The 23822-nt window shown below is 39.4% G+C and overlaps 1 protein-coding gene across 1 annotated transcript in view; it reads right to left on the bottom strand.

The window, feature by feature from the left end:
- ELAPOR1 (endosome-lysosome associated apoptosis and autophagy regulator 1) overlaps positions 1–23822 on the bottom strand; it is a 111993-nt gene that overhangs the window by 20023 nt on the left and 68148 nt on the right. The window contains exons 4-8 of the mRNA XM_074188330.1: positions 17746–17893; positions 17101–17181; positions 15338–15443; positions 15105–15254; positions 8663–8751 (exon numbers count right to left, since the gene is read on the bottom strand). Of these exons, the coding sequence (XP_074044431.1) occupies positions 8663–8751; positions 15105–15254; positions 15338–15443; positions 17101–17181; positions 17746–17893 (574 nt within the window). The remainder of the gene's footprint in view (positions 1–8662; positions 8752–15104; positions 15255–15337; positions 15444–17100; positions 17182–17745; positions 17894–23822) is intronic.

Genomic DNA, 23822 nt, shown 5'->3' with positions numbered 1-23822 from the left:
AAAAAATTGTTGTGTTTTATTGAGTTTTTCTGATTTTCTAAGCAGTCTTTGATCCCTCATATAAAGCCAACTTGATCATGATGAATAATATTTTAATGTATTACTGTGTTCCATTAGTTAATATTTTATTCAGCACTTTTACATTCATTAGGGAAACTGGGTTATGATTTTTCTTTTTTTAGTATTATCTTAGTTGGTTACTAAGGTTCCTGAGAGATAGTATGAAGAACTGGACAGAAAGCTGATCTCAGAGTCAGAAGACTGGGTCCAAGTCTTCCATCCAACACATATTAATTATATGATTCTGGGCAAGTTCAAACTTAACCTCTCAATTCAATGCTCTCAAGTAGAGGTTTCTCATCAGATATGCCTAATACCAAAATTGTATCAAATACGTCCTAAGACCAAAAATCTAGAGTGAATTATTAAAGAGAGGATTAGTTAATATCTAGAAAAGGAAGCAGCAATCACAAAGAGTTAGCATTGGTTCCCTAAGAACAGCTCATGACAGAAGGATTATCAAACTGGTAAATCAGGGGAATGCTGTTATTACTTAGGTTTTAGCACAGCTATTGATAAAATATGTCATACAGTCTTGTAGAGAAAAAAGGAAGGGATATAGGTTAGATGATAATACAATCAGATTAATTCAGCACTGATTAGATGACCACACTAAAAGAAAAGTTGTTAATGGTTTAATGTCAAAGAGAGCTGGAGGGTCAGTGGAGAATCTTAGGTAGTTGGTCCTGTTCTCTTACACATTTTTATCAATGATCTGAATTAAAACACAGATTAATACTCATCAAATTTCCAGATGACACATAGGTGGCAGAGATAGCTACTAAGGAGGGAATGATAAAAGTCAGGATCCAAAAGCATTGGAGTAATCTAATAGAATTCAAAAGGAATAAAATAAAGTCTTATAATTTATATATAAAACAACCTCAACTTTCTAAAATTGGATAAGCTGATAGACAGCAATTCTGAAAAAGACTTATGGGTCCTAGTGAATTGCAAGCTCAATGTGGGTTCCCAAATGTGGCAGCCAAAAATGAGAACTTGAGCTTGAGATATATTAAGAGGTACATAATTTCTAAAGTTAGGGAGGCCTTGGAGGGGATTGCTTCCTCAGTACTCTGCCCTGGTACCTAAGTACATAGATCCAGATTATTTGGATGGTACTGGTCTTATGAGAAAAGGAGGGAAGTGCTTTGTACAACTCCAAGTTTGCTTCCTTTTGGAAAGGAATCAGAATTATAGGATGGGCTTCTTTCTGTAAGTCTTTAAGATCTTAGAAAAAGTGGGGCTTATGAGAGAACTTTTAATTCTTTAATTAATCCTTTATAGGCTTTCAATAGGTGGGGCTCAAGGCTAACCTATACATAATATATGCATTTACCTTGCAAATTTTATCATCTGCCCCATATACGTTATACTTATATGAATATTTATGGATTTCTATGGACTCTGTGGACCCTTTAACTTTCATTGTAGAGAAATGGACATAAGTCTTGGACTTAATGGACGTAAGTCTTGTCTGCACTATATTCTAAGAGTTCTCAGAAGCAAGGAGAGAGAAGAGGGCAACACATGACAAAGAAAGTGATTTGAGGAAACCACCTTTGAGATTGAACCTGGTCTATGTAATTCTACATCTTGAGATTCTAGGCCATGGTTACATTAAAAATATCTGTACAACAAAGGAACATGTAATAAAAATCAAATACTGGTGAAAAGGTTTATCATAAATATAATAGAAAAAAAGCTGATTTCTAAAATATAGAAGCAACTGTTACAAAGGTAACTCTATTCCAGGATGGATAGGCAAAATCTATGAATAATTTTCAAAAGAAGAAACTCAAATTACTGATAGTCATTTGAAAAAGAAGTTCAATCTTGTTAAAAATTAAAGAGATGCAAATTAGAACAATTTGAGGTGCCATCTCACATCTATCAAATCTGCAAAAATAATGAAAAGCAAAGAAATTCATTGCTAGTAGAGTTGTGTTAAACAAATGAACTCATTCAGTTTTACAGGAATCGTAACTTTGTTTTGGATAACTGTAGAATAGAATACAGTTAAAAGTTTTAAAATCATACTCAATAATATCCAATAATTCGGTTGGGAAAGTATAATGAGGAACAAAAGAAAAGAGCTATATGTCAAAGATTTTCACTGTAGTATCATATGTGTAAATCAAGGCATGCCCAGATTGCTTAACCTTGAGGGATTTGGGGGGCATATAGGTGGGTAGGCTTTGATTGGCTACACAGTCGACTTTAAAATTGGCAAGACTGAGACCTCTCAGTTTCTCTGTCTCTTTTTTTCTCTGCCTCTATCTCCCTCTGTCTCTTTCTCTCCTCTCTCTCTCTCTCTCTCTCTCTCTTAGCAAAATAGTGAATAAATATTTCTTAAGTGCCAACTACATATGTGAAGTTCATAGTTCCTCCCCTGCTCTTTCTCTTTTCCCCCTAGTTCAAAGAGATGGGTCTGGAGAATGTTGGCTTCTCCTCTGTGACTTTGTCCTTCCTCATCATTCTACTTGACTAGAAATTCCAGCCATGGTCCCCTTGGATCCCAGATTGCAGGTAGGATGGTAGAGAAACCTGAAGAAATCGTGGTGCCTGGGGTCTTGAGTCCAAGTGGGGTTTTGGACTTTCAATTTAGGTCTGGGCGCTATAGGACAATTTGGATGGATTATAGTTGAAGCAGAGGGATATAGTATGGGGAGGCATCAACTTGTTAAATCAAAGTTAAGGAATCTAACCTCTGTTGGGTAGTCAATAAGGAACCCTTGAAGGATTTGAGCAAAGAAAACATGTCAAATTTATGCATAAGAAGATTAGTCTGGAAATAGGTTAAAATCTGGATTTGGTATAGGAAACAACTGGAGTTAAGACATACTAATAAGGAAACTGGCACAGTGATTCTTCAGGCAGCCAGTAATAATGATTGTGCTAAAATGGAAATACAGGGAAGAGAAAGGAGGGAGTGAATTAGAGATATTTGAAAGAGATTGAATTAATATGACTTAATAGATTGAATGAGAAAGGTGAAGGACAAAGTTTCAAACAAATAATATTAAGGTTCTGATTATGGGTGATTTAGGTGATTGGTGGTGTCATTGAAATAAATATGGAAGTTAAAAGGGAGAGCCATTTTGGGGGAAAAGATAAATTCTGTTGTGGATATGCTGAGTTTGAAAAGCTGGAGGGATTTCAGAACAAAGATGTCTTGTAAATATATGGATTCGCACAATAAATGGTTAGAAAGGGTTTTTTTGCAATCAGCTTTCATTTTCTCTCCACTTTAATCTACCTTTCATACAACTACCAGAAAAATTTTACTTTCCTTCAGGTGCTCTGATATCAACACCATGAACATCCTCCCCCAGAATAGGCTCATCATCATATATCTTATCATCAGGAGGATAGAGTCAACTTTGATGCTCAGCACCTTCAGTAGTCTCTCCCCTCTGATTGGAAGGCTGGAAGGTGGAGCAATGAATCACTCCCTAAATCTTTCTTATGCAGTCCAGAACTTTCCAGGCAACTCTCCCATTTTCCATCTGCTTGGTTGTGATTTCCTGAACCTGGTACCTGTGATTGCACCCCCATCTCACAGCCTTTTAAACTTTTTCTTGTACATTTTTTGTTCCCATTAAATTGTAAGGACTTGATTTTCTTTTCTTTCTTTTTTTTTGTATATATGGGGTAGGTAGATGGTGCAGTAGATACAATGCCAGGCCTGAAGTCAGGAAGACTCATCTTCCTGAGTTCAAATCTAACCTTGGAAAATTACCAGATTATGATCCTTGTAAAGTCACTAAGCTCTGTTTGCCTCAGTTTCCTCATTTGTAAAATAAGTTGGAGAAGGAAATGGCAAACCACTCCAATAGCTCTGCCAAGAAAACCCCAAATGGGATCAAGAAGATTCAGACATAACCAAAAAACAAGTGAACAAAACACTCAAAAGTTGGCATTTAAGAAATATTTATTCACTATTTTGCTAAGATTTGATCATGTTGCTTTGCCCTCCCAGATCTTTACTGGTTCCTTGTTATCTGTCAAATAAATTATAAACTCCTCTGGCTGTCATCCAAGGCTCTTGACAACCTGGCATCCACCCATCTTTTCAACCTACCAAGACTTTATTTCATATTAGTTCTTTTCACACACTCTATGCTCTAGCAAAACTAGATCATTCTATGACCCTAAATAGCACTGGGTTCTCACCCTTCTCCATTGCTGCTCAGGTCATTCTCTTCACCTAGAATCCCTCCCTCCCTTCCCTAACTAGCTGTTTTTAAAGTTCAATTTCATGAATCTTTTCCTGATCCATCACCTCCACAGTTGATGATGACTTTTTCCTGTAACTTCACAATAATGTTTTATACAAATGTTTCAAAAGTCTTAGGGCACACTTTTGAACACCTTGTACTACAGCACAAAATGAAGTGGGGAAGTTGGTAAAGAGAACTTAGGAGCGCATAACAAGTTGAAGAAAAGGAATAGTATGGGTTTTTTTTTCTAGGAATCACAAAGACAACTTTATCTAATCTGTCATCTTCCCAATCAGTCAACAAGCACCAATAATGCATTTACTATGAATTAGGAGCTGGGTATATAATTACAGAAAAATTAAATAATCCCTCCTTAAAACAAATTTACATTCTGATTGCACTGTCCCCTCTCCCTTTCTCTAAAAATTCTCCCTTGTAAAAAATACATATAATTGGGCAAAACAGAGCAACAAATAGGTCCTGTCTGAAATATGTACCTAATGCACCTCTCTTCCAAGAGGAAGGCACATTTGACTACCAGTCTTCTGAAGTCAATTGTCCAAACTATCATGATAGGAACATTAAGGGGAAAAGTGACTTGAGTGTGACTATGGTGCACAGGTGGGAAAGCAGTGAAGCAGATATAACAAACTGTGGTTTGTTATAGAATCAAATGTGTCTCTTCAGAATTTTTATGCTTAGTCATGAGGCAAGTAAGGAGAGGGAAAAAACATTTTTTTATTTCAATTTGAATTGATGCTATCTGCAATTGAAATACCTGATTTTAAGCATACCTGTGGAAGTAATGGATAGAAAATTATAAATATGCCAGTTCTAATCACTCTACTAACTAAATTGTGCGTATATTTTTTTTTTAGGTTTTTGCAAGGCAATGGGGTTAAGTGGCTTGTCCAAGGCCACACAGCTAGGTAATTATTAAATGTCTGAGGCCAGATTTGAACTCAGGTAATCCTGACTCCAGGGCTGGTGCTCTATCCACTACGCCACCTAGCCACCACTATGCATCATTTTTTTTAAAAAATGGCAGAAACCCTATGTTTATGATGCTGGTGAATGTTAGCTCCCACCCTTAATCATCAAATCACAATTGCTGTAAAGAAAACCCAAGTACCTAGGTTGCTAAGGTCCTACTTCATTTATAATGGAACCCTTTCCACAAAAGGTGACCCCTCAGGATGTCTCCTTTAAAGAAGAATTTGTAAAAGTAGGAGAATCAAAATAAACACATTGATCAGCAACATCCTGGTTTAGAATTCATGGATAGGATCCCTCCATTGCTCAGAAACCACTTAGGAAAGGGGATAATTAATTGGGGCAAGGGGATAAAAAAAGTGTCAGCCTTGAAATGTGACCACCTGCCTATATTCTATAGTTACAGAATAAAGTTATATATGGCTGTGACTCATGGAACAGCATACTCTCAGAAGGATCAGATTTGTAGGGTACCCAAAGGATAAAGATAAAACAGACTGCGAATGCTATTAAATCATAGCATGTTATTAGTGCTATTTTAATGCTTGAAGTAGCATTAAAAATATTATCCCAAAAGATGGGAAATAGTCAAAAGATAGGCATACCACTGGTTCCACTGTTGGTGGAGTTGTGAATTAGTACAACCATTCTGGAAAGCAATATAGAATCACTATATTATGACTAATATACCCATACTCTTTCACTCAGGGATTCCAAGGCTAGGTATATAACCTAAGGATGTCAAAGACGGGGGTGGGGGAGTCTCATATATACCAAACTATTCTTAGCAACAATTCACGTAGAAAAGTAATGCTTAAACTTTAATCTTGAAGTGAGAGATTCTGTGAAGCAAAGGTGAGGAGACATTGTAGTAAAAGTATGAGACATTGGGCAGCTAGGTGGCAAAGTAGATAGAGACCAGTCCAGGAGTCAGGGGGACCTGAGTTCAAATCCGGTCTCAAGACACTTGATACTTACTGTGTGGCCTTGGGCAAGTCCCTTAAACTCATTGCCTTGCCAAAGAAAAGTATGGGAGACAAGCAAAATGGAGGCCTAGAGATAGGAGGTGAAGTTCTGAGAGCTAGGAACATAGAGAAGGCCAATACAGATGCATCATAGAATCCAAGAAGGGGGAGTAATATATGAAGAGGCTGGAAAGGTAGTTTGAGGTCAGACTATAAAGGACCAGAGAAGTCATTCATTAACCCTTAGAGGCAATGGAGAGTCATGAGTCTATTGAATACAAAAGTGTGTGGTTCAGACTTGCCCTTTAGGAAAATCTCTTTGGCAACTGTGGAGGATATAAAAGAGTAGGGATAGACCTGAGGCAGGGAGATCAGTTAGGAGGCTACTACAATAGTCCATGGGAGAGATGGTAAGGACCTGGATTAGAGTGGTGGCTCTGTGAAGGGAGAGAAAGGGACAAACACTAGATGTTGTAAAGATGGAAACAACATCTGGCAACTTATGGCTGCATAAGGAACTAGGAATAATGCCAAATATGTGAACTTGGGAGACTAGATGAATAGTGCCTTCTATAGGAACAAAGAAGTTCCATATGGGAAAGATTTTATTGAAGGTAGTCTTCATCAGTTAGGGAGCAAAATTAAAACAACAATATGAATAATAAATAATAAAATTGATTAAGTCTGCTTTTTTATTACCAGCATGTGCTGACAATTCTAAACAATGTTAGCAATAAACTCTTCCTCCTTAAAAAAAAGCCCTTTTGTTTTTAAACAATTTTTGCTTGATGGTAGTAGGCCCTCAGACTCTGTTATAAGGCTCAAGTTTATAAGTGTTCAAACTGTTTGAGTTCAGTTCAGGGAAGAGTTTGTCTGTAGCTCCTGCATTTAAACAGTAGATTCAAAATGAACAATGGTGATTCCTATTTTCCCTGATCAGAAAGGTCCTCCAGTTAATAATTTTTATAGATGATATTTGCTGGAGCCATTCACATTGGTGATGTTTTCAAGTTGCTCTACCCTTTCTGCAATATTATTTTATAGATTAATAAAAGAGTTTGAAGTACACTTCAATTCTGTCGTTCTCTATGGTCACCTAGAATTTGCATTTATGTTTAAAACTTAAAAACAGGGAAAGATTACAAACTTCAAAGTGTAATATATCTTGTTGGGTAAAACACATTTTAGCTCACACGTGAAATATATGTTGTCTTTGAACAAAAGCTTTAAAATGGAAATTTATTCTTTTAAAATTAATCATTGTAAAACTAAAGAGCTGAAAGAGAAGCTATAACATTGCATCAGTGATAGAATATAATAGCTAAGTTGTTGTCTTTTTATTTCTTTTAAAATTCACTTGTATAATGAAACTCTATGAATTTCTGCTCAACTTGTCCTTATGTTTAACAATTTCCCGGAGTGGATGCCAAATTACAAACCCAGATTTTCTGGTCTTCTGAAAAGGATCTTCCTGGATGGATAGGGAAGTCTTAAAATCTCTGCCATGTGTGTGCAGACCTAGTTATTTAAAATTTGCAAAACACTTTAGCTGGACCTCCTAGTCATCCTAGCTTACTTGGGACTTTATTGTCCCCACTTTAAAGAAGAGGAAAATGATGTTCAGAAATATTATAAGGGCCCATTGTCATAGAACTAGTGAGTTGCGACTCAAATTCGAGTCCAACACTCTTTTGTGTATTCTTTGAAGTTGCTTCCATGTCATGATTGCAGTGGGGAGTGGACTTGGGAGTTAGGATTTCTCTTTTTGGGCCTCTGGTTACAAATATGGACAAGGAGGGATTTGGATTAGGAGGGTTCTAGGATTACTTCTAACTCTAAATCTAGGTCCTAGGGGCCCACCAGAAGGACAATTCAAGCTGCAAAGGAAGTGAGTTTATTTTGGAGGGCTAGATTCTAATTTGGGGATAAGCACTAAAACATATAAATTCACACTTCCAGAATCTAAGCAACCCCCACTGAAGCAACTTGGAAGAACCCAACCCCTTTACAGAGCTAATGGAGCACACATGTGAGATTTTCTCTGTAAGGAAATTTGTTTGAGGGGCTTCACCAGAGATGGGAGTAGTGGTTGGAAGAGGAGGTCCTGCTCAATTACCTGTAGGTCAGGGAGTACAGAGACAAGAGTCTCCAAAGCAAATTAAATGACTCAGTTATCAGGGCAGGATTTGAGGAACAGTGAAAATAATAAAACAAAAACAGCCTCTGACCCCCAAGATGATGAGACCCAGGAGAACCTTTTCCCTCCACTTCCTGAGCCATCTGCCCGCTCTCCTAACCTTCCCATCTGTCGCAGGCTCTTTCCAGGGATTCCCTTGGGGAACTGCTCAGCAGTAGGCTGCCCATAGGATCCTGGGCTGGCCGCTATCAAGCACTCTTGGGCTTTGTGGTCGCTGTACCTACCTCTCCATTGGCATCACAGGCTGTGTGTGTGTAGAAATAATCTTTGTCTGTGCAGGCAGGACGTAACTTGCAGGAAGAGGATCCTTGTTCTAGAAACCAAAAGCGGGGGAAAACACCATTATCTTACGTTAGCAATACAGACATCTTTCTTGGCTGGTTTGTGAGAGCAAACATTTCACCTGCAGAGCCTGAACCTCTCCAGGCAGGGTCAGATAATGGCACCAGAGTCTCTTATTACTCACTTGTGTCAAAGCACTGATTACTTGGGAGTGGAAAGACTGCTGGGTTTGAAATCAGAAGAGCAAATTGTGCGGCTACCACCTAGGCAACCCTAGTTCCTTATCTGCTAGGAATTGTTTCCTCCTGCATGATGACAGTGTTGGGCTTACTGACCTCCAAGGTCACCTTCTGCTATAGATGTGGGATCTTTAGACTGGCTCTCAGTCACTAAGAAAGGCTATGGGAGAGGCTGGGGGGGGGGGAGAGGACATGGTATAGAAAGTCAAGGGTTTGGCTTGGCCAAGGGACTGGTTCCAAATGCACATGGCTTAATACCAGGATAATAAACCTATCAGATTTCAGCAGCGCCCTCCTCATAATCCCTGCCTGGGTACAGTGTCCTCTTGTTCCATGGTGGAAGAAAAACATGCCCTCCTTATACAATTATTTGACTGCTGCCTCCAGACTTCCTCCTACATGTACTATACTGAGTCACTGAGCCTTTGGAAAACTAGTGTTAGACTAGAGGGTCTCTCTACCCCTGGGATACCCTCTCCCTTCCCAGAGCAGCAAGTAGACTCTCTTCCATTAGCAAAGAAGATTTTTCCTTCTTCCCTGTAAGCTTCCCAAACTAATCAGAAGAGGCAAAAATCTTCAACCCTACATAGATTTAGGCTAAAACTCTCTCACTTCCACCACTCCAGGTCAGGACCTAGTTCAAATGTGACCTCAGAAACTCACTAGCTTGGTGATTTTGGACACCCTGCCTCACATCCAGGGCCATCTCCAGTTGTCCTGATTCATATCTGGACACTAGACCCAGATGGCTCTGGAGGAGAAAGTGAGGCTGGTGACAGCACAGAATCCCCTCACTCAAATCATGTGCTTGTCATGGCATTACCTCCCTGATATCATGGTCTTCAAAATGAAGGACAAATATCACTTAGCTTGAAAATTTCTCTATCATATCCTCTGTATTGTATGTTCATTATAGAGCCATATCTTTTCCCAATTTTTAGACCCTAGAAGACATAGATTGCTTCTGCATGGTTTTATTAGCAGTGCCCCAAATACTGCAAAGGCATTGAACAGATCTTGGGAATGATGATGAGAATCTTTTACCATAGCTGTGATATATGTACACTTGGCAGCATTCACAAAATCCTTCAAGACTTATTTTCATGTAGGAGCCTTTTCCTGCTGCTAATGCCTTCCCTTCTAAGGCTACCTTCCATCTACTCTGGATGTATCTAGTATTTATATATGTTAAATGCTTTCTTTTAAGATTTCATCAGGGGCGGCTAGGTGGCATGGGGCAGCTAGGTGGCATAGTGGATAAAGCACCAGCCCTGGAGTCAGGAGTACCTGGGTTCAAATCCAGTCTCAGACACTTAATAATTACCTAGCTGTGTGGCCTTGGGCAAGCCACTTAACCCCATTTGCCTTGCAAAAAAAAAATCATCAGCTTTAATACTACTACTGGGTCTATACCCTAAAGAGATGACGAAAAAGGATAAAAACATCACTTGTACAAAAATATTCATGGCAGCCCTGTTTGTGGTGGCAAAGAATTGGAAATCAAGTAAATGTCCTTCAACTGGGGAATGGCTTAGCAAACTGTGGTATATGTATGTCATGGAACACTATTGTTCTATTAGAAACCAGGAGGGATGGGAATTCAGGGAAGACTGGAGGGATTTGCATGAACTGATGCTGAGTGAGATGAGCAGAACCAGAAAAACACTGTACACCCTAACAGCAACATGGGAGTGATAGTCAACCTTGATGGACTCGCTCATTGCATCAGTGCTACAACCAGGGACAATTATGGCCTGTCTGCAAAGGAGAATACCATCTGTATCCAGAGTTTGAACAAAGACCAAGGACTATTACCTTTTAATTTAGAAAAAAAAACCCTGATATCTTATTGTCTGATTTTGCTATCTCTTATACTTTATGTTTCTTCCTTAAGGATATGATTTCTCTCTCATCACACTCAATTTGGATCAGGGTATACCATGGAAACAATGTAAAGACTGACAAACTGCCTTCTTCCGGAGGTTGGGGGAAGGAAGTAAGATGGGGGGGGGGAATGTAAAACTCAAAATAAATAAAATCTTTAATTAAATAAAAAAAGATTTCATCCATTTTGTGGCATAGTGAATAGAACATTGGCCCTGTAGTCAGTTCAAATCTGACCTCAGACACCTAGTTGTGTGACCTTGGGCAAGTCACTTAACCCCCAATGCCTTGCCAAAAAAAAAGGAAAAAAAAAGATTTCATCAGCTCTGTGACTCCATGATACACACTCAAACGCATACACACATATGTATATGAAAGCCACTTTGGGACTCCATCTTATCACGATCCTCTGTCTCTCTGAAAGGAGACTAGAGCTACAAACATCCCACCTCCACTGAAGGAGCCGACCTCAGACATCTCAGTTGTCACCTGGCTGCACTGCTTTGAGACTTCTGTTTTTTTCTTCCCCTCTGCAGAGGGACCTTCCTCACCTCATTCACTAACCCTTCCCCACCCCCTTCAAAGACTTTTCAGCTTCTTTCTGTATTTTTCTCTTTTTCCATTATAAGCTCTTTGAGGGCACAATTGTCTTTTTCCTATTTGAATTACTAACAGCACAGTGCTAATAAAGTTGATTGATTATCTCCCCTCCTTTAGGATAAGTTATTTTCCCTTTTCCTTTGAGTCCCAACACTTAGCATAGGCCTTTGCTGGCTTTAATACAAATGACAATAGCACTCCCTCCACATCCCTAGGCAAGGAGTAGTTTCTTAAATGCTGCACCCCACCCCTCCCCTTCCCTTCCAATATCACCCAAAGCTATTAGAGGTGAGCTCTTGTGATTGTTTTGGGGGCTTCCTTCAAACAGCAGATTTCCCAGCTCTCCAAAACTCCAGTCTTATTAGTACAGGCAGGGTGGAATTAATGGCAGAGAAGCAGCTGGTACCTTCTCAGCTCATTAACTAGATTAACAAGCTAGAGGCCCTCTTAAGCAAGGAGGCTAATAGATCCGGAGCCTCTTGAATCTGGCTGATTTGATTCAAAAAGGATTGGGGAAGGTTTTGAAAATAAACTCTTTCCCAGGACCCTTGAGAGTTAAGAGTTCTTCCTCTCCCCCCCCTCTCCTTTTCCTTCTCTCCTCCACCTCTCTCTCTCTCTCCCCCTCCCTTCCCCTTTCCCCCTCCCTCCTCTCCCCTCCCCCCCTCCCTCTCTTCCTCTAGTCCACCTGGTTACCTACTGCAAAATAACATCTGCATGACAAGGAGGGCTTCTCGGGCTTGGCAAATATTTGCTCTGTGTGACAGCCTCCCTTCTGGCTTCATAGAAATGGTGCAGCTGTTGGCTTGTTGACTGTCTGGTCTAATCAATGATTAACTCATGTCATGGCACATTCAATTTTCCTGGTCAGAAGGTCTCAGTGAAACACATAAACTGGGGGCCACTAATTTTTAAAAACGAGAGAGACTGGATATGGTGTTTAGGAAGGGAAAGGAAACTGGTTTGAGCTGGGTGGGCCCTGGAAAAAACTGTGATGAGCTTGTCTCCAGATCTTTAGTCCCCTTTCTGAATCATTCCCTCCTTTTTCTCTCTGCCCCTCCCTCTTTTGAGTTGCCTCTAGCTATTCCAACAAAGCAAAGCAAAAATATCAACCAACTCTTTAGCCCCAAGATGTTAGCGAGCTCCATCTCTGCATATTTACTCAGCTGATTAATACAAAGTAAAAAAAAATACTAATGGTAAAATTTCAGGTTTTTGTCAAAATAGTTTGGTTAGATGACCTTTTGGCATCCTCTCTCCTCCAAATGCCACAGGTAGTCCAACAAACCCTCTCATATATGAGAGGCTGGTCTAGGTTGCATCATCCCTTGATTATTCAATTTTGATACTAGTTCAGCATCCTTGGAAAAAACAAATCTCCTGTAAGCCTCATTTTAGCCGCCACAAAATAGATAAATGTTATCAAAATCAAGGAAATCAAAGTCTGAATCTCCCAGTTTATGGTGATCCTTAGCTCTGCCTATATTTCAACAATTGGATTCAGCAAGTACTTAGTAAGCATCTACTTTGTCCTGGGCTCAAGGTATATACAAAAACCAAAGAAAGGGGAAAAAAGTCCTTGTCTCAAGGACTTATATTCTATCAGTTAAATAACAAATATTTAATAGTAGCTTACCATGAGCCAAGCATTGTGCTAGATTCTGGGGTTACAGAGACAAAAAGGAAATAGTCCCTGTCCTCAAAATGTTTACATCCTATAGGAAAGACAATACATACATATGCAGGCTCTCGGAAAATAAATATGAAGTAGAAACAGTAATTTTGAGAAGAGAGGATCCTAACAGATGAGGGGTTGAGGAAATGTTTCACTATAAAATAGGCCCTTGAGCAACTGAACTCTGATTCGGAGAGCATCTCGTACTTTCAGTTGAAAACAGTCAGATGAACATAAAAGTTAGATCAAAGAATTACAGATCATTTCCCATTAGAGCAGGTCATTGAGTCCAACATCTCCATTTTACAGATTAGGAAATAAGCTCAGAAGTTAAAGAGGCTCATCTGTGACCACAGAACTAGGTAAGTGGAAGAGCTGGACCCGAGGCCCATGTCTTTTGGCTACAAACCCAGTGGTCTTTCAACTCCTATAGAATGCTCCAGATACTGTTAGTCTTTGTATTCCCTTAATTTTTTAAGGCAACTAGAGGGCTAGACCAGGAGTGAAGAAAACCCAAGTTCAAATTCTGCCTTAGACACTTACTAGCTGTGGGAAATGTTAAGAGTCTCAACATCTGTCTGCCTTAATTTCCTCAATTGAAAAGGAGGATAATAATCATACCTACCCTCACAGGGATGTCCTAAAGATCAAGTCTGCAAAGTCTGCCACAGAGTAAGTTCTTTATAAAAGCTTTTTCCTTTTCCCCTTCCATTCTCCCCATTCTCTCACTCAGTCCATTATGATACACTCCAAGCTAAAGTGCTAGCACCACATTGTCCAAAATCCAAACAGACTGAAAAGACTCAATTCCTACTCAAAAGATTTACATTGGAGGGCCAACTTCTCAGTCAGAGGCCAAAGAATGGAAGCACAAAATCCTGATTCTCAAACTAGTTCACAAATCTCAGGTCCCAAGGCTGCAAACTTATTTACATCATCAAAACAGACCCAGGCGATTTTGCCAGAGCTTTGTCTTTCAAACCATTGCACAATCGGTGGGCTGGAAAGGGGAGCCTGAGAGCAGGAACAAAGGCTGCCATTGATGGAGGCACAGGATTAGAAAGAAATCCAAGTGGAAAAACAGGAATTTAGACATACAGAGAAAACCATTTGTTTGCCAGACCTAAACATTCCTATTCTTGCCTAAAGTTACATTAAGCTGGCCAGCTCTCTGATAATGACTAATACTTTTCATTTTATCAATAGTGAGAAAATGAATGTTAGGTCAATTCCCATTCTTAACTGAGCAAACACTTCAATGGATGATTTGTGAATATGGATTTATAAGGAAATGGGGTTGATAGGGTGGCAGTTTCTGGGACTACAAATCTTTGAATATATTCAATGAGTCTGAATTTGGTTGTATGAGGGGGAAAAAATGAGGAAAATGGTATGAATGGGTTGGGGGGAGAGGGCTCACTGTACACCATTTCCAAACTGATCAATTTATTTTAGGTCTAGTCTTGAAACCTGGAGGGCAGGCCTGAACAGTAGAGTTACATTGGAAACTCTTTCCTCCCCTCTGTGTCAGACCCTGCCCTCCTTCTCCCCCTTCACATTTAAAGGACTATCCTGAATACCTGGCTATGCTGACCTGAAATTATTTTCCTCATCCCCAGGCAATGATTCTCAACTTGGCTAGGGATAGGGAGTTATCAGGAAAGATCATGGAAATAAATCATTTCTAACTGAACCCCCTTTTTCTTTCAAATAAGTGTAGGAATGGGATTTTGATTCTATTTTTATTTTTGAAGTTTAGTGAGGCATAATAATATCTCTCATTGAAAAGGTACTTTTCAGTTTAGAAAACTCTGCCCAAATAACATCTTTTCTGCAATTGTAGCACACTATCTGGGTCTTCCTGGAAAGGGGGATTTTGACATTCACCATTTCAAGGCCAGTCAAGAGAATAATCATTTCCCTTACTTTCTATGGTGTGTCCTTGGGTTTGGTGGTCCCCCTAACTCCCTTAGCTTTTAGAAACATCACCTGAGTATTTGTCTGAGTCACACTTGTGGCAGGAGGTTTCTCCCTTATTGGAATAAGAGTTTGCTGGGCAGAGCTTGCAGGTAGAGGAGCCTTCCTTTGGAGCATAGGTCCCAGGTTTGCAGGGGAAGCATTCTGAAGTGTAGGCAACCCCTGTGGAGAAAAAGCAGAGTTTGGGTCCAGAGTAGGGTTCAGCATAGTACCTGGAGGCTGAATCTGAACCCCACATTCTGTACCTGTAATGGCGATATTCCTCACCAGTACAGGCTTCCGGACTTTGGACCAGACTGAGAAGGCCGTGGTTCTCCAATACAGAACATTGTTGCCACGATTTAACTCCACCTGAAGACATGAGTAAAAGAGTCATTCCCTCCATTGGGGAGCCAAGAGCACACCAAAGAACCTGGAATACCGCAGTCTCTCCTCCCCCTCCCTCCTCTCCTTAGCATCTATCAAATGTCAGTCGGCCAATCAACAAGCATTTATTTTACACCTGTTGGGCACTGGGGATACAATAACAAAGGGGAAACTAGTCCTCCTCAAAGAACTTATATTCTGTCAAGGGAGACGACAGACACAACAGATACACACACACACACACACAGTAAAGTCAAGGAGACAGGAGGTGGAGAGTCATGGAGCATCCTCTTGTAGGAACAGCAAAAAGACTACTTTGGCTCGACTCGGAGAAGAGTAAAGCCTGGTGAAAAATTCCAATGCCACTCAAGAGTTTTTGTATGATCCTAGGGCTAATAGTGAAGGACTAGAATTGACTAAAGGGGGAATGACATGGTCAGAGCAGCACTCTAAGAAAATCACTTTGGATGCTGTGCTGCTGTGGTCCTTCCTTCTTGAAATGGACCAGTGACTTCATGGGTGATGTCTTGACTTGCTGGTGAGTTGGCTTGAAGTGAGGCAGAGCTGGGCAAAGTCCGCAGTCTTACACTCTCCTCCAGTCATTGACATCCAGTGGCAAAACAAAAGTTAAGATGACTGGCCATGGCCAAAGGGGATGACCTTAGCCTTTCTAAATTAAGGTCTTTCCCAGGTCTCAGTTTGCAAGAGGCAGTGCTCATTCAATGAATAACAGGTAGATGGGTGTAAGATATAGTTGGGTGGGGTAGAGAGGGAGAAAGAGAGAAAGATTAACAGAGAGAGGAAGAGAGAGAAAGGGAGACAGGGAGAGAGAGGCAGGGAAAGAGAAACAAAGAGGAGAGGGGAGAAAGAGAAGGAGAGAGGGAGGAGAGAGAGGAGAGAAAGAGGAGAGAGGAAGGAAAGAAGAGAGACAGAGACAGAGACAGGCAGAGGAGAGAGGGAGGAGAGAGAGGAAAGAGGAGAGAGAGAGAGAGAGAGAGAGAGAGAGAGAGAGAGAGAGAGAGAGGAGACTCAGGCTGTATATCTGCATAGAGAATTGAACTAGGAATAGCCTAGTACCTTCCCCTACCCCTATTTACCCAAGGATTTAGAGGTGGGTGGAATCTTATCTATTACCTAATCCAACATCCTTATAGAAGTGAAAATAACCCCAAATAGAAGAAGCAATTTGCCCAGGGTCACATCAGTATTCCATCTTGTACTTCCTTCACCTCTCCTGCCAAGTCTCCTTTCACCTCAACTGCTCTCATGACCTCTCTTACTGTGATTCCAGCCACATCCTCCACTGACAACCCTTTTGGGGAGCCCTAGGGCAGAAGTGCTGACAATCTCTCATCACTACCTGTGTCTCTCCATCCCTAGTAACTGGAAAATCAGCATCTGGAGATGAGAAACTGTCCATGCCTTGATCAAACCCATATGAATGGGAAGATTCCACATTTGTGCATTCATCTCAGAGAAAAGAGATTAAGTTTTTTTTTTTATCCCCTCAGACCCACTGTCCTCTAATACTACTACAGCAACTTTGGAATGGAGAAACTAGTGAGAAGCATGAGTTGGGAGGGAAGACTTGTTTTTGTTTTTGTTTTGCTATACCCAGAAAGAAGGTTTGTAGCATACTTACACTGTGGTATTCCCACCCCTTTTCTGTAGTTTTCATCCATCTAGAGTCTTCTATGTTAGGTTGACACTGATCATTCTGAACCTGGGACAGAAGGATGGATGAAATCAGAGCTCAAGTTCTTAGGGAATGAATGCATTCATTTTTCACCTGAGACCATACTAACTCAAACTCTTTATGTCAATGGGATTACCTAACTCAAACTCTTAATGAACTTTTGGGTGTCAGGAAAAAAGTTACCAATTTACCTGAGAACAACAGCTTTAATCTGGAAGTGGAAACCAGGAACCTTTTGCTCCTTATAACAGTGAGACTTCAAGACCTTAGAGTAATACTAGTCTCATTTAAAAAAAAAATCACAAAACTACTACTAATGTAATTTACATATGATTTGCATAATAAATCCAAATCAAAACACTTAGAAACCTTCCAGGCTCTGATTTCCTTCTCACCCAACCCACCCTCTTCCACAGTATCTCTCAGTTCTGATACTTTCAGTCCCCTAGAGCTTTTGGGGCTGGCTCTTCTAATCCTCTTTAGCCTTTATGGTCCTGCTTAGTCTTCACTGCCCACCCAGTCTTTCCCTAGTGGCTCCTAACAGATTTCAGCCCTTGGCAAGTCCAATAACCCGTCTGCCTGAGAGCTTACAAAAAATTCAAAGATGATGCCAGTGTCCGGGTATAAATATTCAAACGATACGGTGCCTGACTGCTTTAGGTTGACAGCATATATTAATGTGGCTGTGCATTCATCTGTGTTCGAGGCGATGTAGTCACCCAAGGGAACCCAGGTTGACCTAGGGTGGAGAAAGAAGCCAAAATCATTGGAGGGAAGCTGGAAGGAGAGGTTGCCCAAAGCCTCTGGCAGGTACCCTGGGGGATTCCAAAACCAATGAGCGCCAAGTTTCCTTGAACTAGGAAGAATTTTTCATAGAGTTATTAGAAAGGACATTTGAAATAGGCTGAAGCAATTACATGAACTGATGCATAGTGAAGTGAACAGAACCAGGAGAACATTGTACAAAGCAATGGCAATATTGTTCCATGAAGAACTGTAAATGACTCAGCAAGACTAATGATGAAGCAAACTATCCCCCTCTAGAGAAAGAGCTGATATTATTTAAATACAGACTGAAGCATGCTATTTTTCACTTTCTCTATTTTTTTTCGATTCTTCTTGGAAAAAAATGATTAATATGGAAATGTTTAATATAATTGCACATATATAACCTCTATCTGATAGCTCAAGAGGTTTGGAGGGAGGGATTGAATTCGGAACTCAACACTTTAAATAAAAATGTTGAAAAATTTAAAACTCCATTGTTTTATAAAGTGAGGGAATTGAAGCATCATTGCTAAATTTTTGGAGAAAAAAAATCACATTGCAGGACACTGGAGAGTCTTGAGAAAGTTAGAGGAGCCTAATGTCTACCCTCAGGGATGTTTAGCTACTAAGAAATCCAATTCATTCATTTTACAAAAGTATGCTTTACTAAGATTCACATAGGATTTTTTAAAAATAGCAACCACCTTAAAATTTAAGATTATTTTCAAACATTCACTTACAACCTCAAAGAATCAGATTTGTGTGGAATGAAGTATTTCAGCACTTCCCTGCTGCTGAATTCTAATAAGTTTTGTGTCCAGGGGAAACATCATGAGATATAATTCTCAAATCAACTTTTTAAGGACAAATTAAGTTGAGAGTGAATGGAGACTTTGGAGAGAGCACCAAAAGACCACTACAAGGACACTTAACATGGGGGAGGTGAACAGAGTCAGGAGAGGAACTTACCTGGGGTACAGACATAAAGTGAAGGTGAGAGGGAAGTGGGCCATTTGGTAGCTTTCTATTTCAATCAATTACTCTTGCTTACTAGCTACTAGGGCAAGGTGGCACAGTGGATAGAGTGCCAGCTTTTAAGTCAGAAAGACATCTTTCTGATTGACCCCAGGCAAGTCACTTAACCCTATTTGCCTCAGTTTCCCCTCTGTCAAATGAACTAGAGAAGGAAATGTAAAACCACAATACTATCATTGCCAAGAAAATCCCAAATGGGGTCACAAAGAATTAGCCTAAAAACCACCGAGAAACAGCTAGATACTAAATATTAAGATCTGTTTTTTTTTTTCCTTCAGGTTAAAAAGTACAAGCACTATTAACAGCCTCTGAATTTTAGCACCCTGGGATAAAGCTCTGGTTACTACAACCTAATTTTAGTTCAACTGCTATTTATATTCTGTGTATCATAATCCACAGAGCTGATAGATTTGCACCCCTAGCCTCCAGGTACTAGCAACCCCTTAACCTTCTCTTTTTCCTCTACCCATCTCAGAAGCTGCATTTATTCTGTATGTATTTATATATGTACATGTTATCTCTCCCTTGGAATGTAAAGTCCTTGATGGTGGGGATTTTTTTCACTTAAGTCTTTGTATCTAGTAGGTACTTCATAAATACTCACTGATTTCTTGATATAGAATAACCATTGATTAATATAAACTGATTGACTGGGAACCTTTAAATGTCATAGATCACAAGGGCTTTTCATGCTTTAGAAATGAAATAAATGCTTTAGACTTCCTAGGCATCTTGTCAAGCCCAGGTAACACAACCCTTAAACTATTCTGTGAGTCTCTCTGGACTCATCCATACAACTCTCAAAGATCTACTAGCAAGGCATTACAATTTACAGATTATGAAGCCACAATGCTCTATCATATGTTCAAAATGTATTTTTGTTCAAAAAAAATTCATGTGCTTTTATTTTGAGCTCAGCAGAGATGGGGAGGGGTAGCTATTAACCAACACCACTCAGCAAACGTGTTAAGGGCTGCTATATGCAGGATTCTGGCTACACAATCCCATCATATATATATGCAAATTCTCCTGTTATAATTTTCATATCTAGCTGTGTGACCATGAGTGAATTATTTAGTCTTTCTGGGATGAGATAGGGTTGATTTGAGTCTGTTCTGACTCAACCATTGTTGAAAATAAAGGGCTTTGTATTCTACAAGGTGCTAAAGTAGACATAAGGGACTGAGAATAATTATTCTATGGCTCAAATAACCTCCATCAGACCCTAATTTGGAATCTCCCTTTCTTTCCCTCTCTCCTTGCATGTTATCGATGTTGTGGTTGTTTCTTCTTCTTCCTTCTCCCTTCTTTTTTTCTCCTTCTTCTCTTTCTTTTTCCTCTTCTTCCTCTTCTTTCTCTTCTTTTCTCTAAGTTGTGGGGCAGAAAACTTGAAAGTAATAAATATTAAAAGATTATCCTAAGGTTTTGATCTACTCTCCAGGACCTTTAACTGCTCTCTCGAATGGAAATCTTCATTTTCCTCCTAGTACCTCCAACCAAGGTTTAGGGAGGGAAGTCAAAATATCCAAATTATTTGGAGTATATCTATATACTCAAAACAAGTCAAAAGGAATGACACAAGTAGAACCAGGGGTTCTGGTGCTCAGTTTAGCTCAATATATTTCTCTAGAAATAGGTTCTCTCTCCATGCTGACTCTAGAAAATTTATATGTGTGTGTATGTATGTATATACATATTCATATATAATATATATATTTTACACAATATATTACTTTTTTGTGGCCAAGTCACCTATCTTGTCATATTCCTTTAAAAAAAGCCTTCATACATCTATTCATTATTCAACAAGTATTTATTAAGCACTATTATGTACCTGGCTAAGCTTTGGAAATATAAAAAAAGGCAAAAATACTCTCTCAAATAGTTCACATTCTAATGGGGAAAACTATGCAAACGATAACACACATACAAGAGATGCAGAGTGTAATTGAAGGTAATATTAGAAGAAAGGGAAAGATTTTGTTTGAAGATGGTAGTGCTAGAAGGGAGCTTTGAAGGTTCAAAAGTCAAGGTGAGGAGTGTGTACATTTCTGGCATGGATAGAGTCCGAGAGAGAGGAGATGGAATGATAGATTTTTGATGAGTTGGTGAAGGAGGGTGATGTGAAATAAGCCTGGAAAGGGGGACTAGACTGTAAAGGCTTTTAAATGCCAGACAGAGGATTTTGTGTTTTACCCTGAAGACTATTCTCTGAAAGAGTCCTCCATTTACTTTTTGCCACAAAATGCAACAGTGCTCCTCATTAAATAGAAATCCTTTCAACTCCCCAAAGCTGAGCTCATCATTAACCTAAATGGCATTGATTTCTCCTGTTCTGAAAAAAAAAAAGACAAAACTTGCCACCCAGCATCAGCTATAAATAACCTCTGAGGTTTGATGAATTATTAAATTGATGCCAAAAGTAGGTTACATTTGCAAGTTGTATATAATCAGCCTTGATTTTTGTTGGGTCTCAGTGTCCCTGTCAAAGGGGAGAAGCTTCGTGGACAAAAGCACTTCCAGGTCCAGATCTAGATAGACAAAAAGAAGGATCACAAGGGGAATTACTTAGCAATTTCATTCCTACTATGATGGCCTTGGGGAAACAAAGGAACAGTCATGACAAGTGAGGTTTCACAATAAAAAGAGTAATCAGTAACCAGTAATCTTAGCTTCATCATGCTGGTAAAGAGAAAAGAGAAATAATATAGCCTAGATCAGGGGTTATGAAATGTTGGGTCTCCCAAGGCAGTGAGGTACGGTAGAAAGAGGGCCGAATCAGGAATCAGAGGAACTGGGTTCAAATCCAGGGTCTGTTGCTTACTACTTGCATGACCTTGAGCAAGTCACTTCTCTTCCTATGTATCTCAGTATCTTCAGGGGCTTGGACTAGATGACCTATAAGGACCCTTCTTCCAACTCTAGGTCTAAGATCATTCTCTATTTTCTTCATTGGTAGTTGTTTCCTTTCTTCATTTTTCTTCAGCTTTTTGCTCTTTCTTTCCCTTGACCAAATTATCTTTGTTTTCTTATTCCTTGGACTCTGATCCCCATTTTTTTCTTATATCAGGTCCAACACCAAGGGTCATCTCAGAACCCCACTCTGGGAAATGCTGATTAGATAAATTACACAATAGACCTGGAAAACCCTATTTCTGAGTTTCAGTCCCAATTGAATCATTGCTTTGCTCTGACATCTTGAGTAAATCACCAACCCCAGTGGACCTCTTTCCATTTCTCACTTTTCATTAGGGGAAATAAAAATTCCTGTCCTTAAAGTGTGTGAAAGAAATGAATGAAACCAGTCTCAGAAGCCTTCTGAACTCCTAGAAGGAAGTCACTGAGGAAAGAGATGTTATATTATCCTACATCCTGCTTCACTGAACTGAGCTGAGGGATAATCTCTGAAATCTATCTTAGGGGTGTCTCTAGAGAGCTTAGAAAACCTTTCTATGCAGGGAAGTGAATTGATCATATGGGCTGAGCCTGCATCTTGTTCTGACCAAATTACATTCTCCATTAGGACTTTAATCATGGTTCTCTTAACCCTATATACTCTGTCTCCTCTTCTTTTTTTAATTTTTTTTGTCACCAGCTTGTCTCAATTTCTCCCATCCCTCAGGAAACCTGTTGTCATATTAATGCCCAAAGAACATAAAAATGAATGCTAAGTCCAATTGTTCTATTAAATGTCTATTCTGTTTAACACAGGCAGATTTAATGGGGCTTCTAGGAGATGTAACTTAAGGATTTGAGAAGCCTCCCCCTGTTTTCCAAATTCAAGACCTGATCCAGTGTTTCACTTGTATCTAAGTGTTAGGTTGTTATTAATTAAAAGGAAATACTCATTTGTTTTCTTTCTTCATCAATGGCATTTTTTCTCAATGTCAACACTATTTAACAAAGCATAATGCGCAATGCCTCAAATCTTTGTATCCTTCACAATGTCTATGTATGTTTAGTGTCTGTACATAATAAATGCTAAATAAATATTTGTTGAATGAAAGAAAAAATATCCAAAATTATGATAGTGCTGGACCAGCATCTCCAATAAACACTGCTGTTTGGTATCTCTTTGACTTCTTAGCAAAGATCTCTTTAAATGAGAGATTTTTGAAACTTCAGGCTATAATAGACTTTGGCAGTTAAGTAATGATTAACACATTCTCTGTCCCCAAGAGTCCCACCATTTGGATTTGGTTGCAAGACCAAAGTTGAGTTGATACCAGGTCCCAAGAAGAAAGCCCAACCCTTTGCATGGTTCACTATATTTCAATGTGGGGTAATAAGAATATATGACTAATTTTAGTGAGATTTATTTCCACAACATTTTTTTTCTCTAATACTTCATTGTATTATGTAGGTAACCCTGGGTCCTTGAAGGGAATACCAATGGAGTGGAAGCTTTACTGAATTATAGATTTAGAACTGAAAAGACCTCAGAGGCCATCAAAGCTAACCTCTCATTTTACAAATGAAGTAACCAAGACCCCACAGAGATTAAGTAGCAATCCCAGTAATAGTAATAATAGCAATATGTATGTAGTGTTTTGGTTCGAATCTGGTTTCAGATACTTACTAGATGTGTGACCCTGGGCAAGTCACTTAACCATGTTTACCTCAGTTTCCTTATCTGTAAAATGAGCTGGAAAAAGAGATATTAAACCAGTGCAATATTTTGCCAAGATAATCCCAAAAAGAGTCACAAAGAGTTAGATCTGACTGAAATGGATGAATAATAACCATCATATGTAGTGGTTTAAGGTTTATAAAACAAATATCCATTTTATCCTCAAAATAATCCTGGGAAGTAGGTGTTATTATCATCTTCATTTTACAGATGAGAAAATGGGAGCTAACAGAGT

The sequence above is a fragment of the Macrotis lagotis genome, chromosome 5 (assembly GCF_037893015.1).
Source record: "Macrotis lagotis isolate mMagLag1 chromosome 5, bilby.v1.9.chrom.fasta, whole genome shotgun sequence".
NCBI classification, from domain to species: domain Eukaryota; kingdom Metazoa; phylum Chordata; class Mammalia; order Peramelemorphia; family Peramelidae; genus Macrotis; species Macrotis lagotis.
This window is presented reverse-complemented; position numbering and strand designations above follow the sequence as displayed.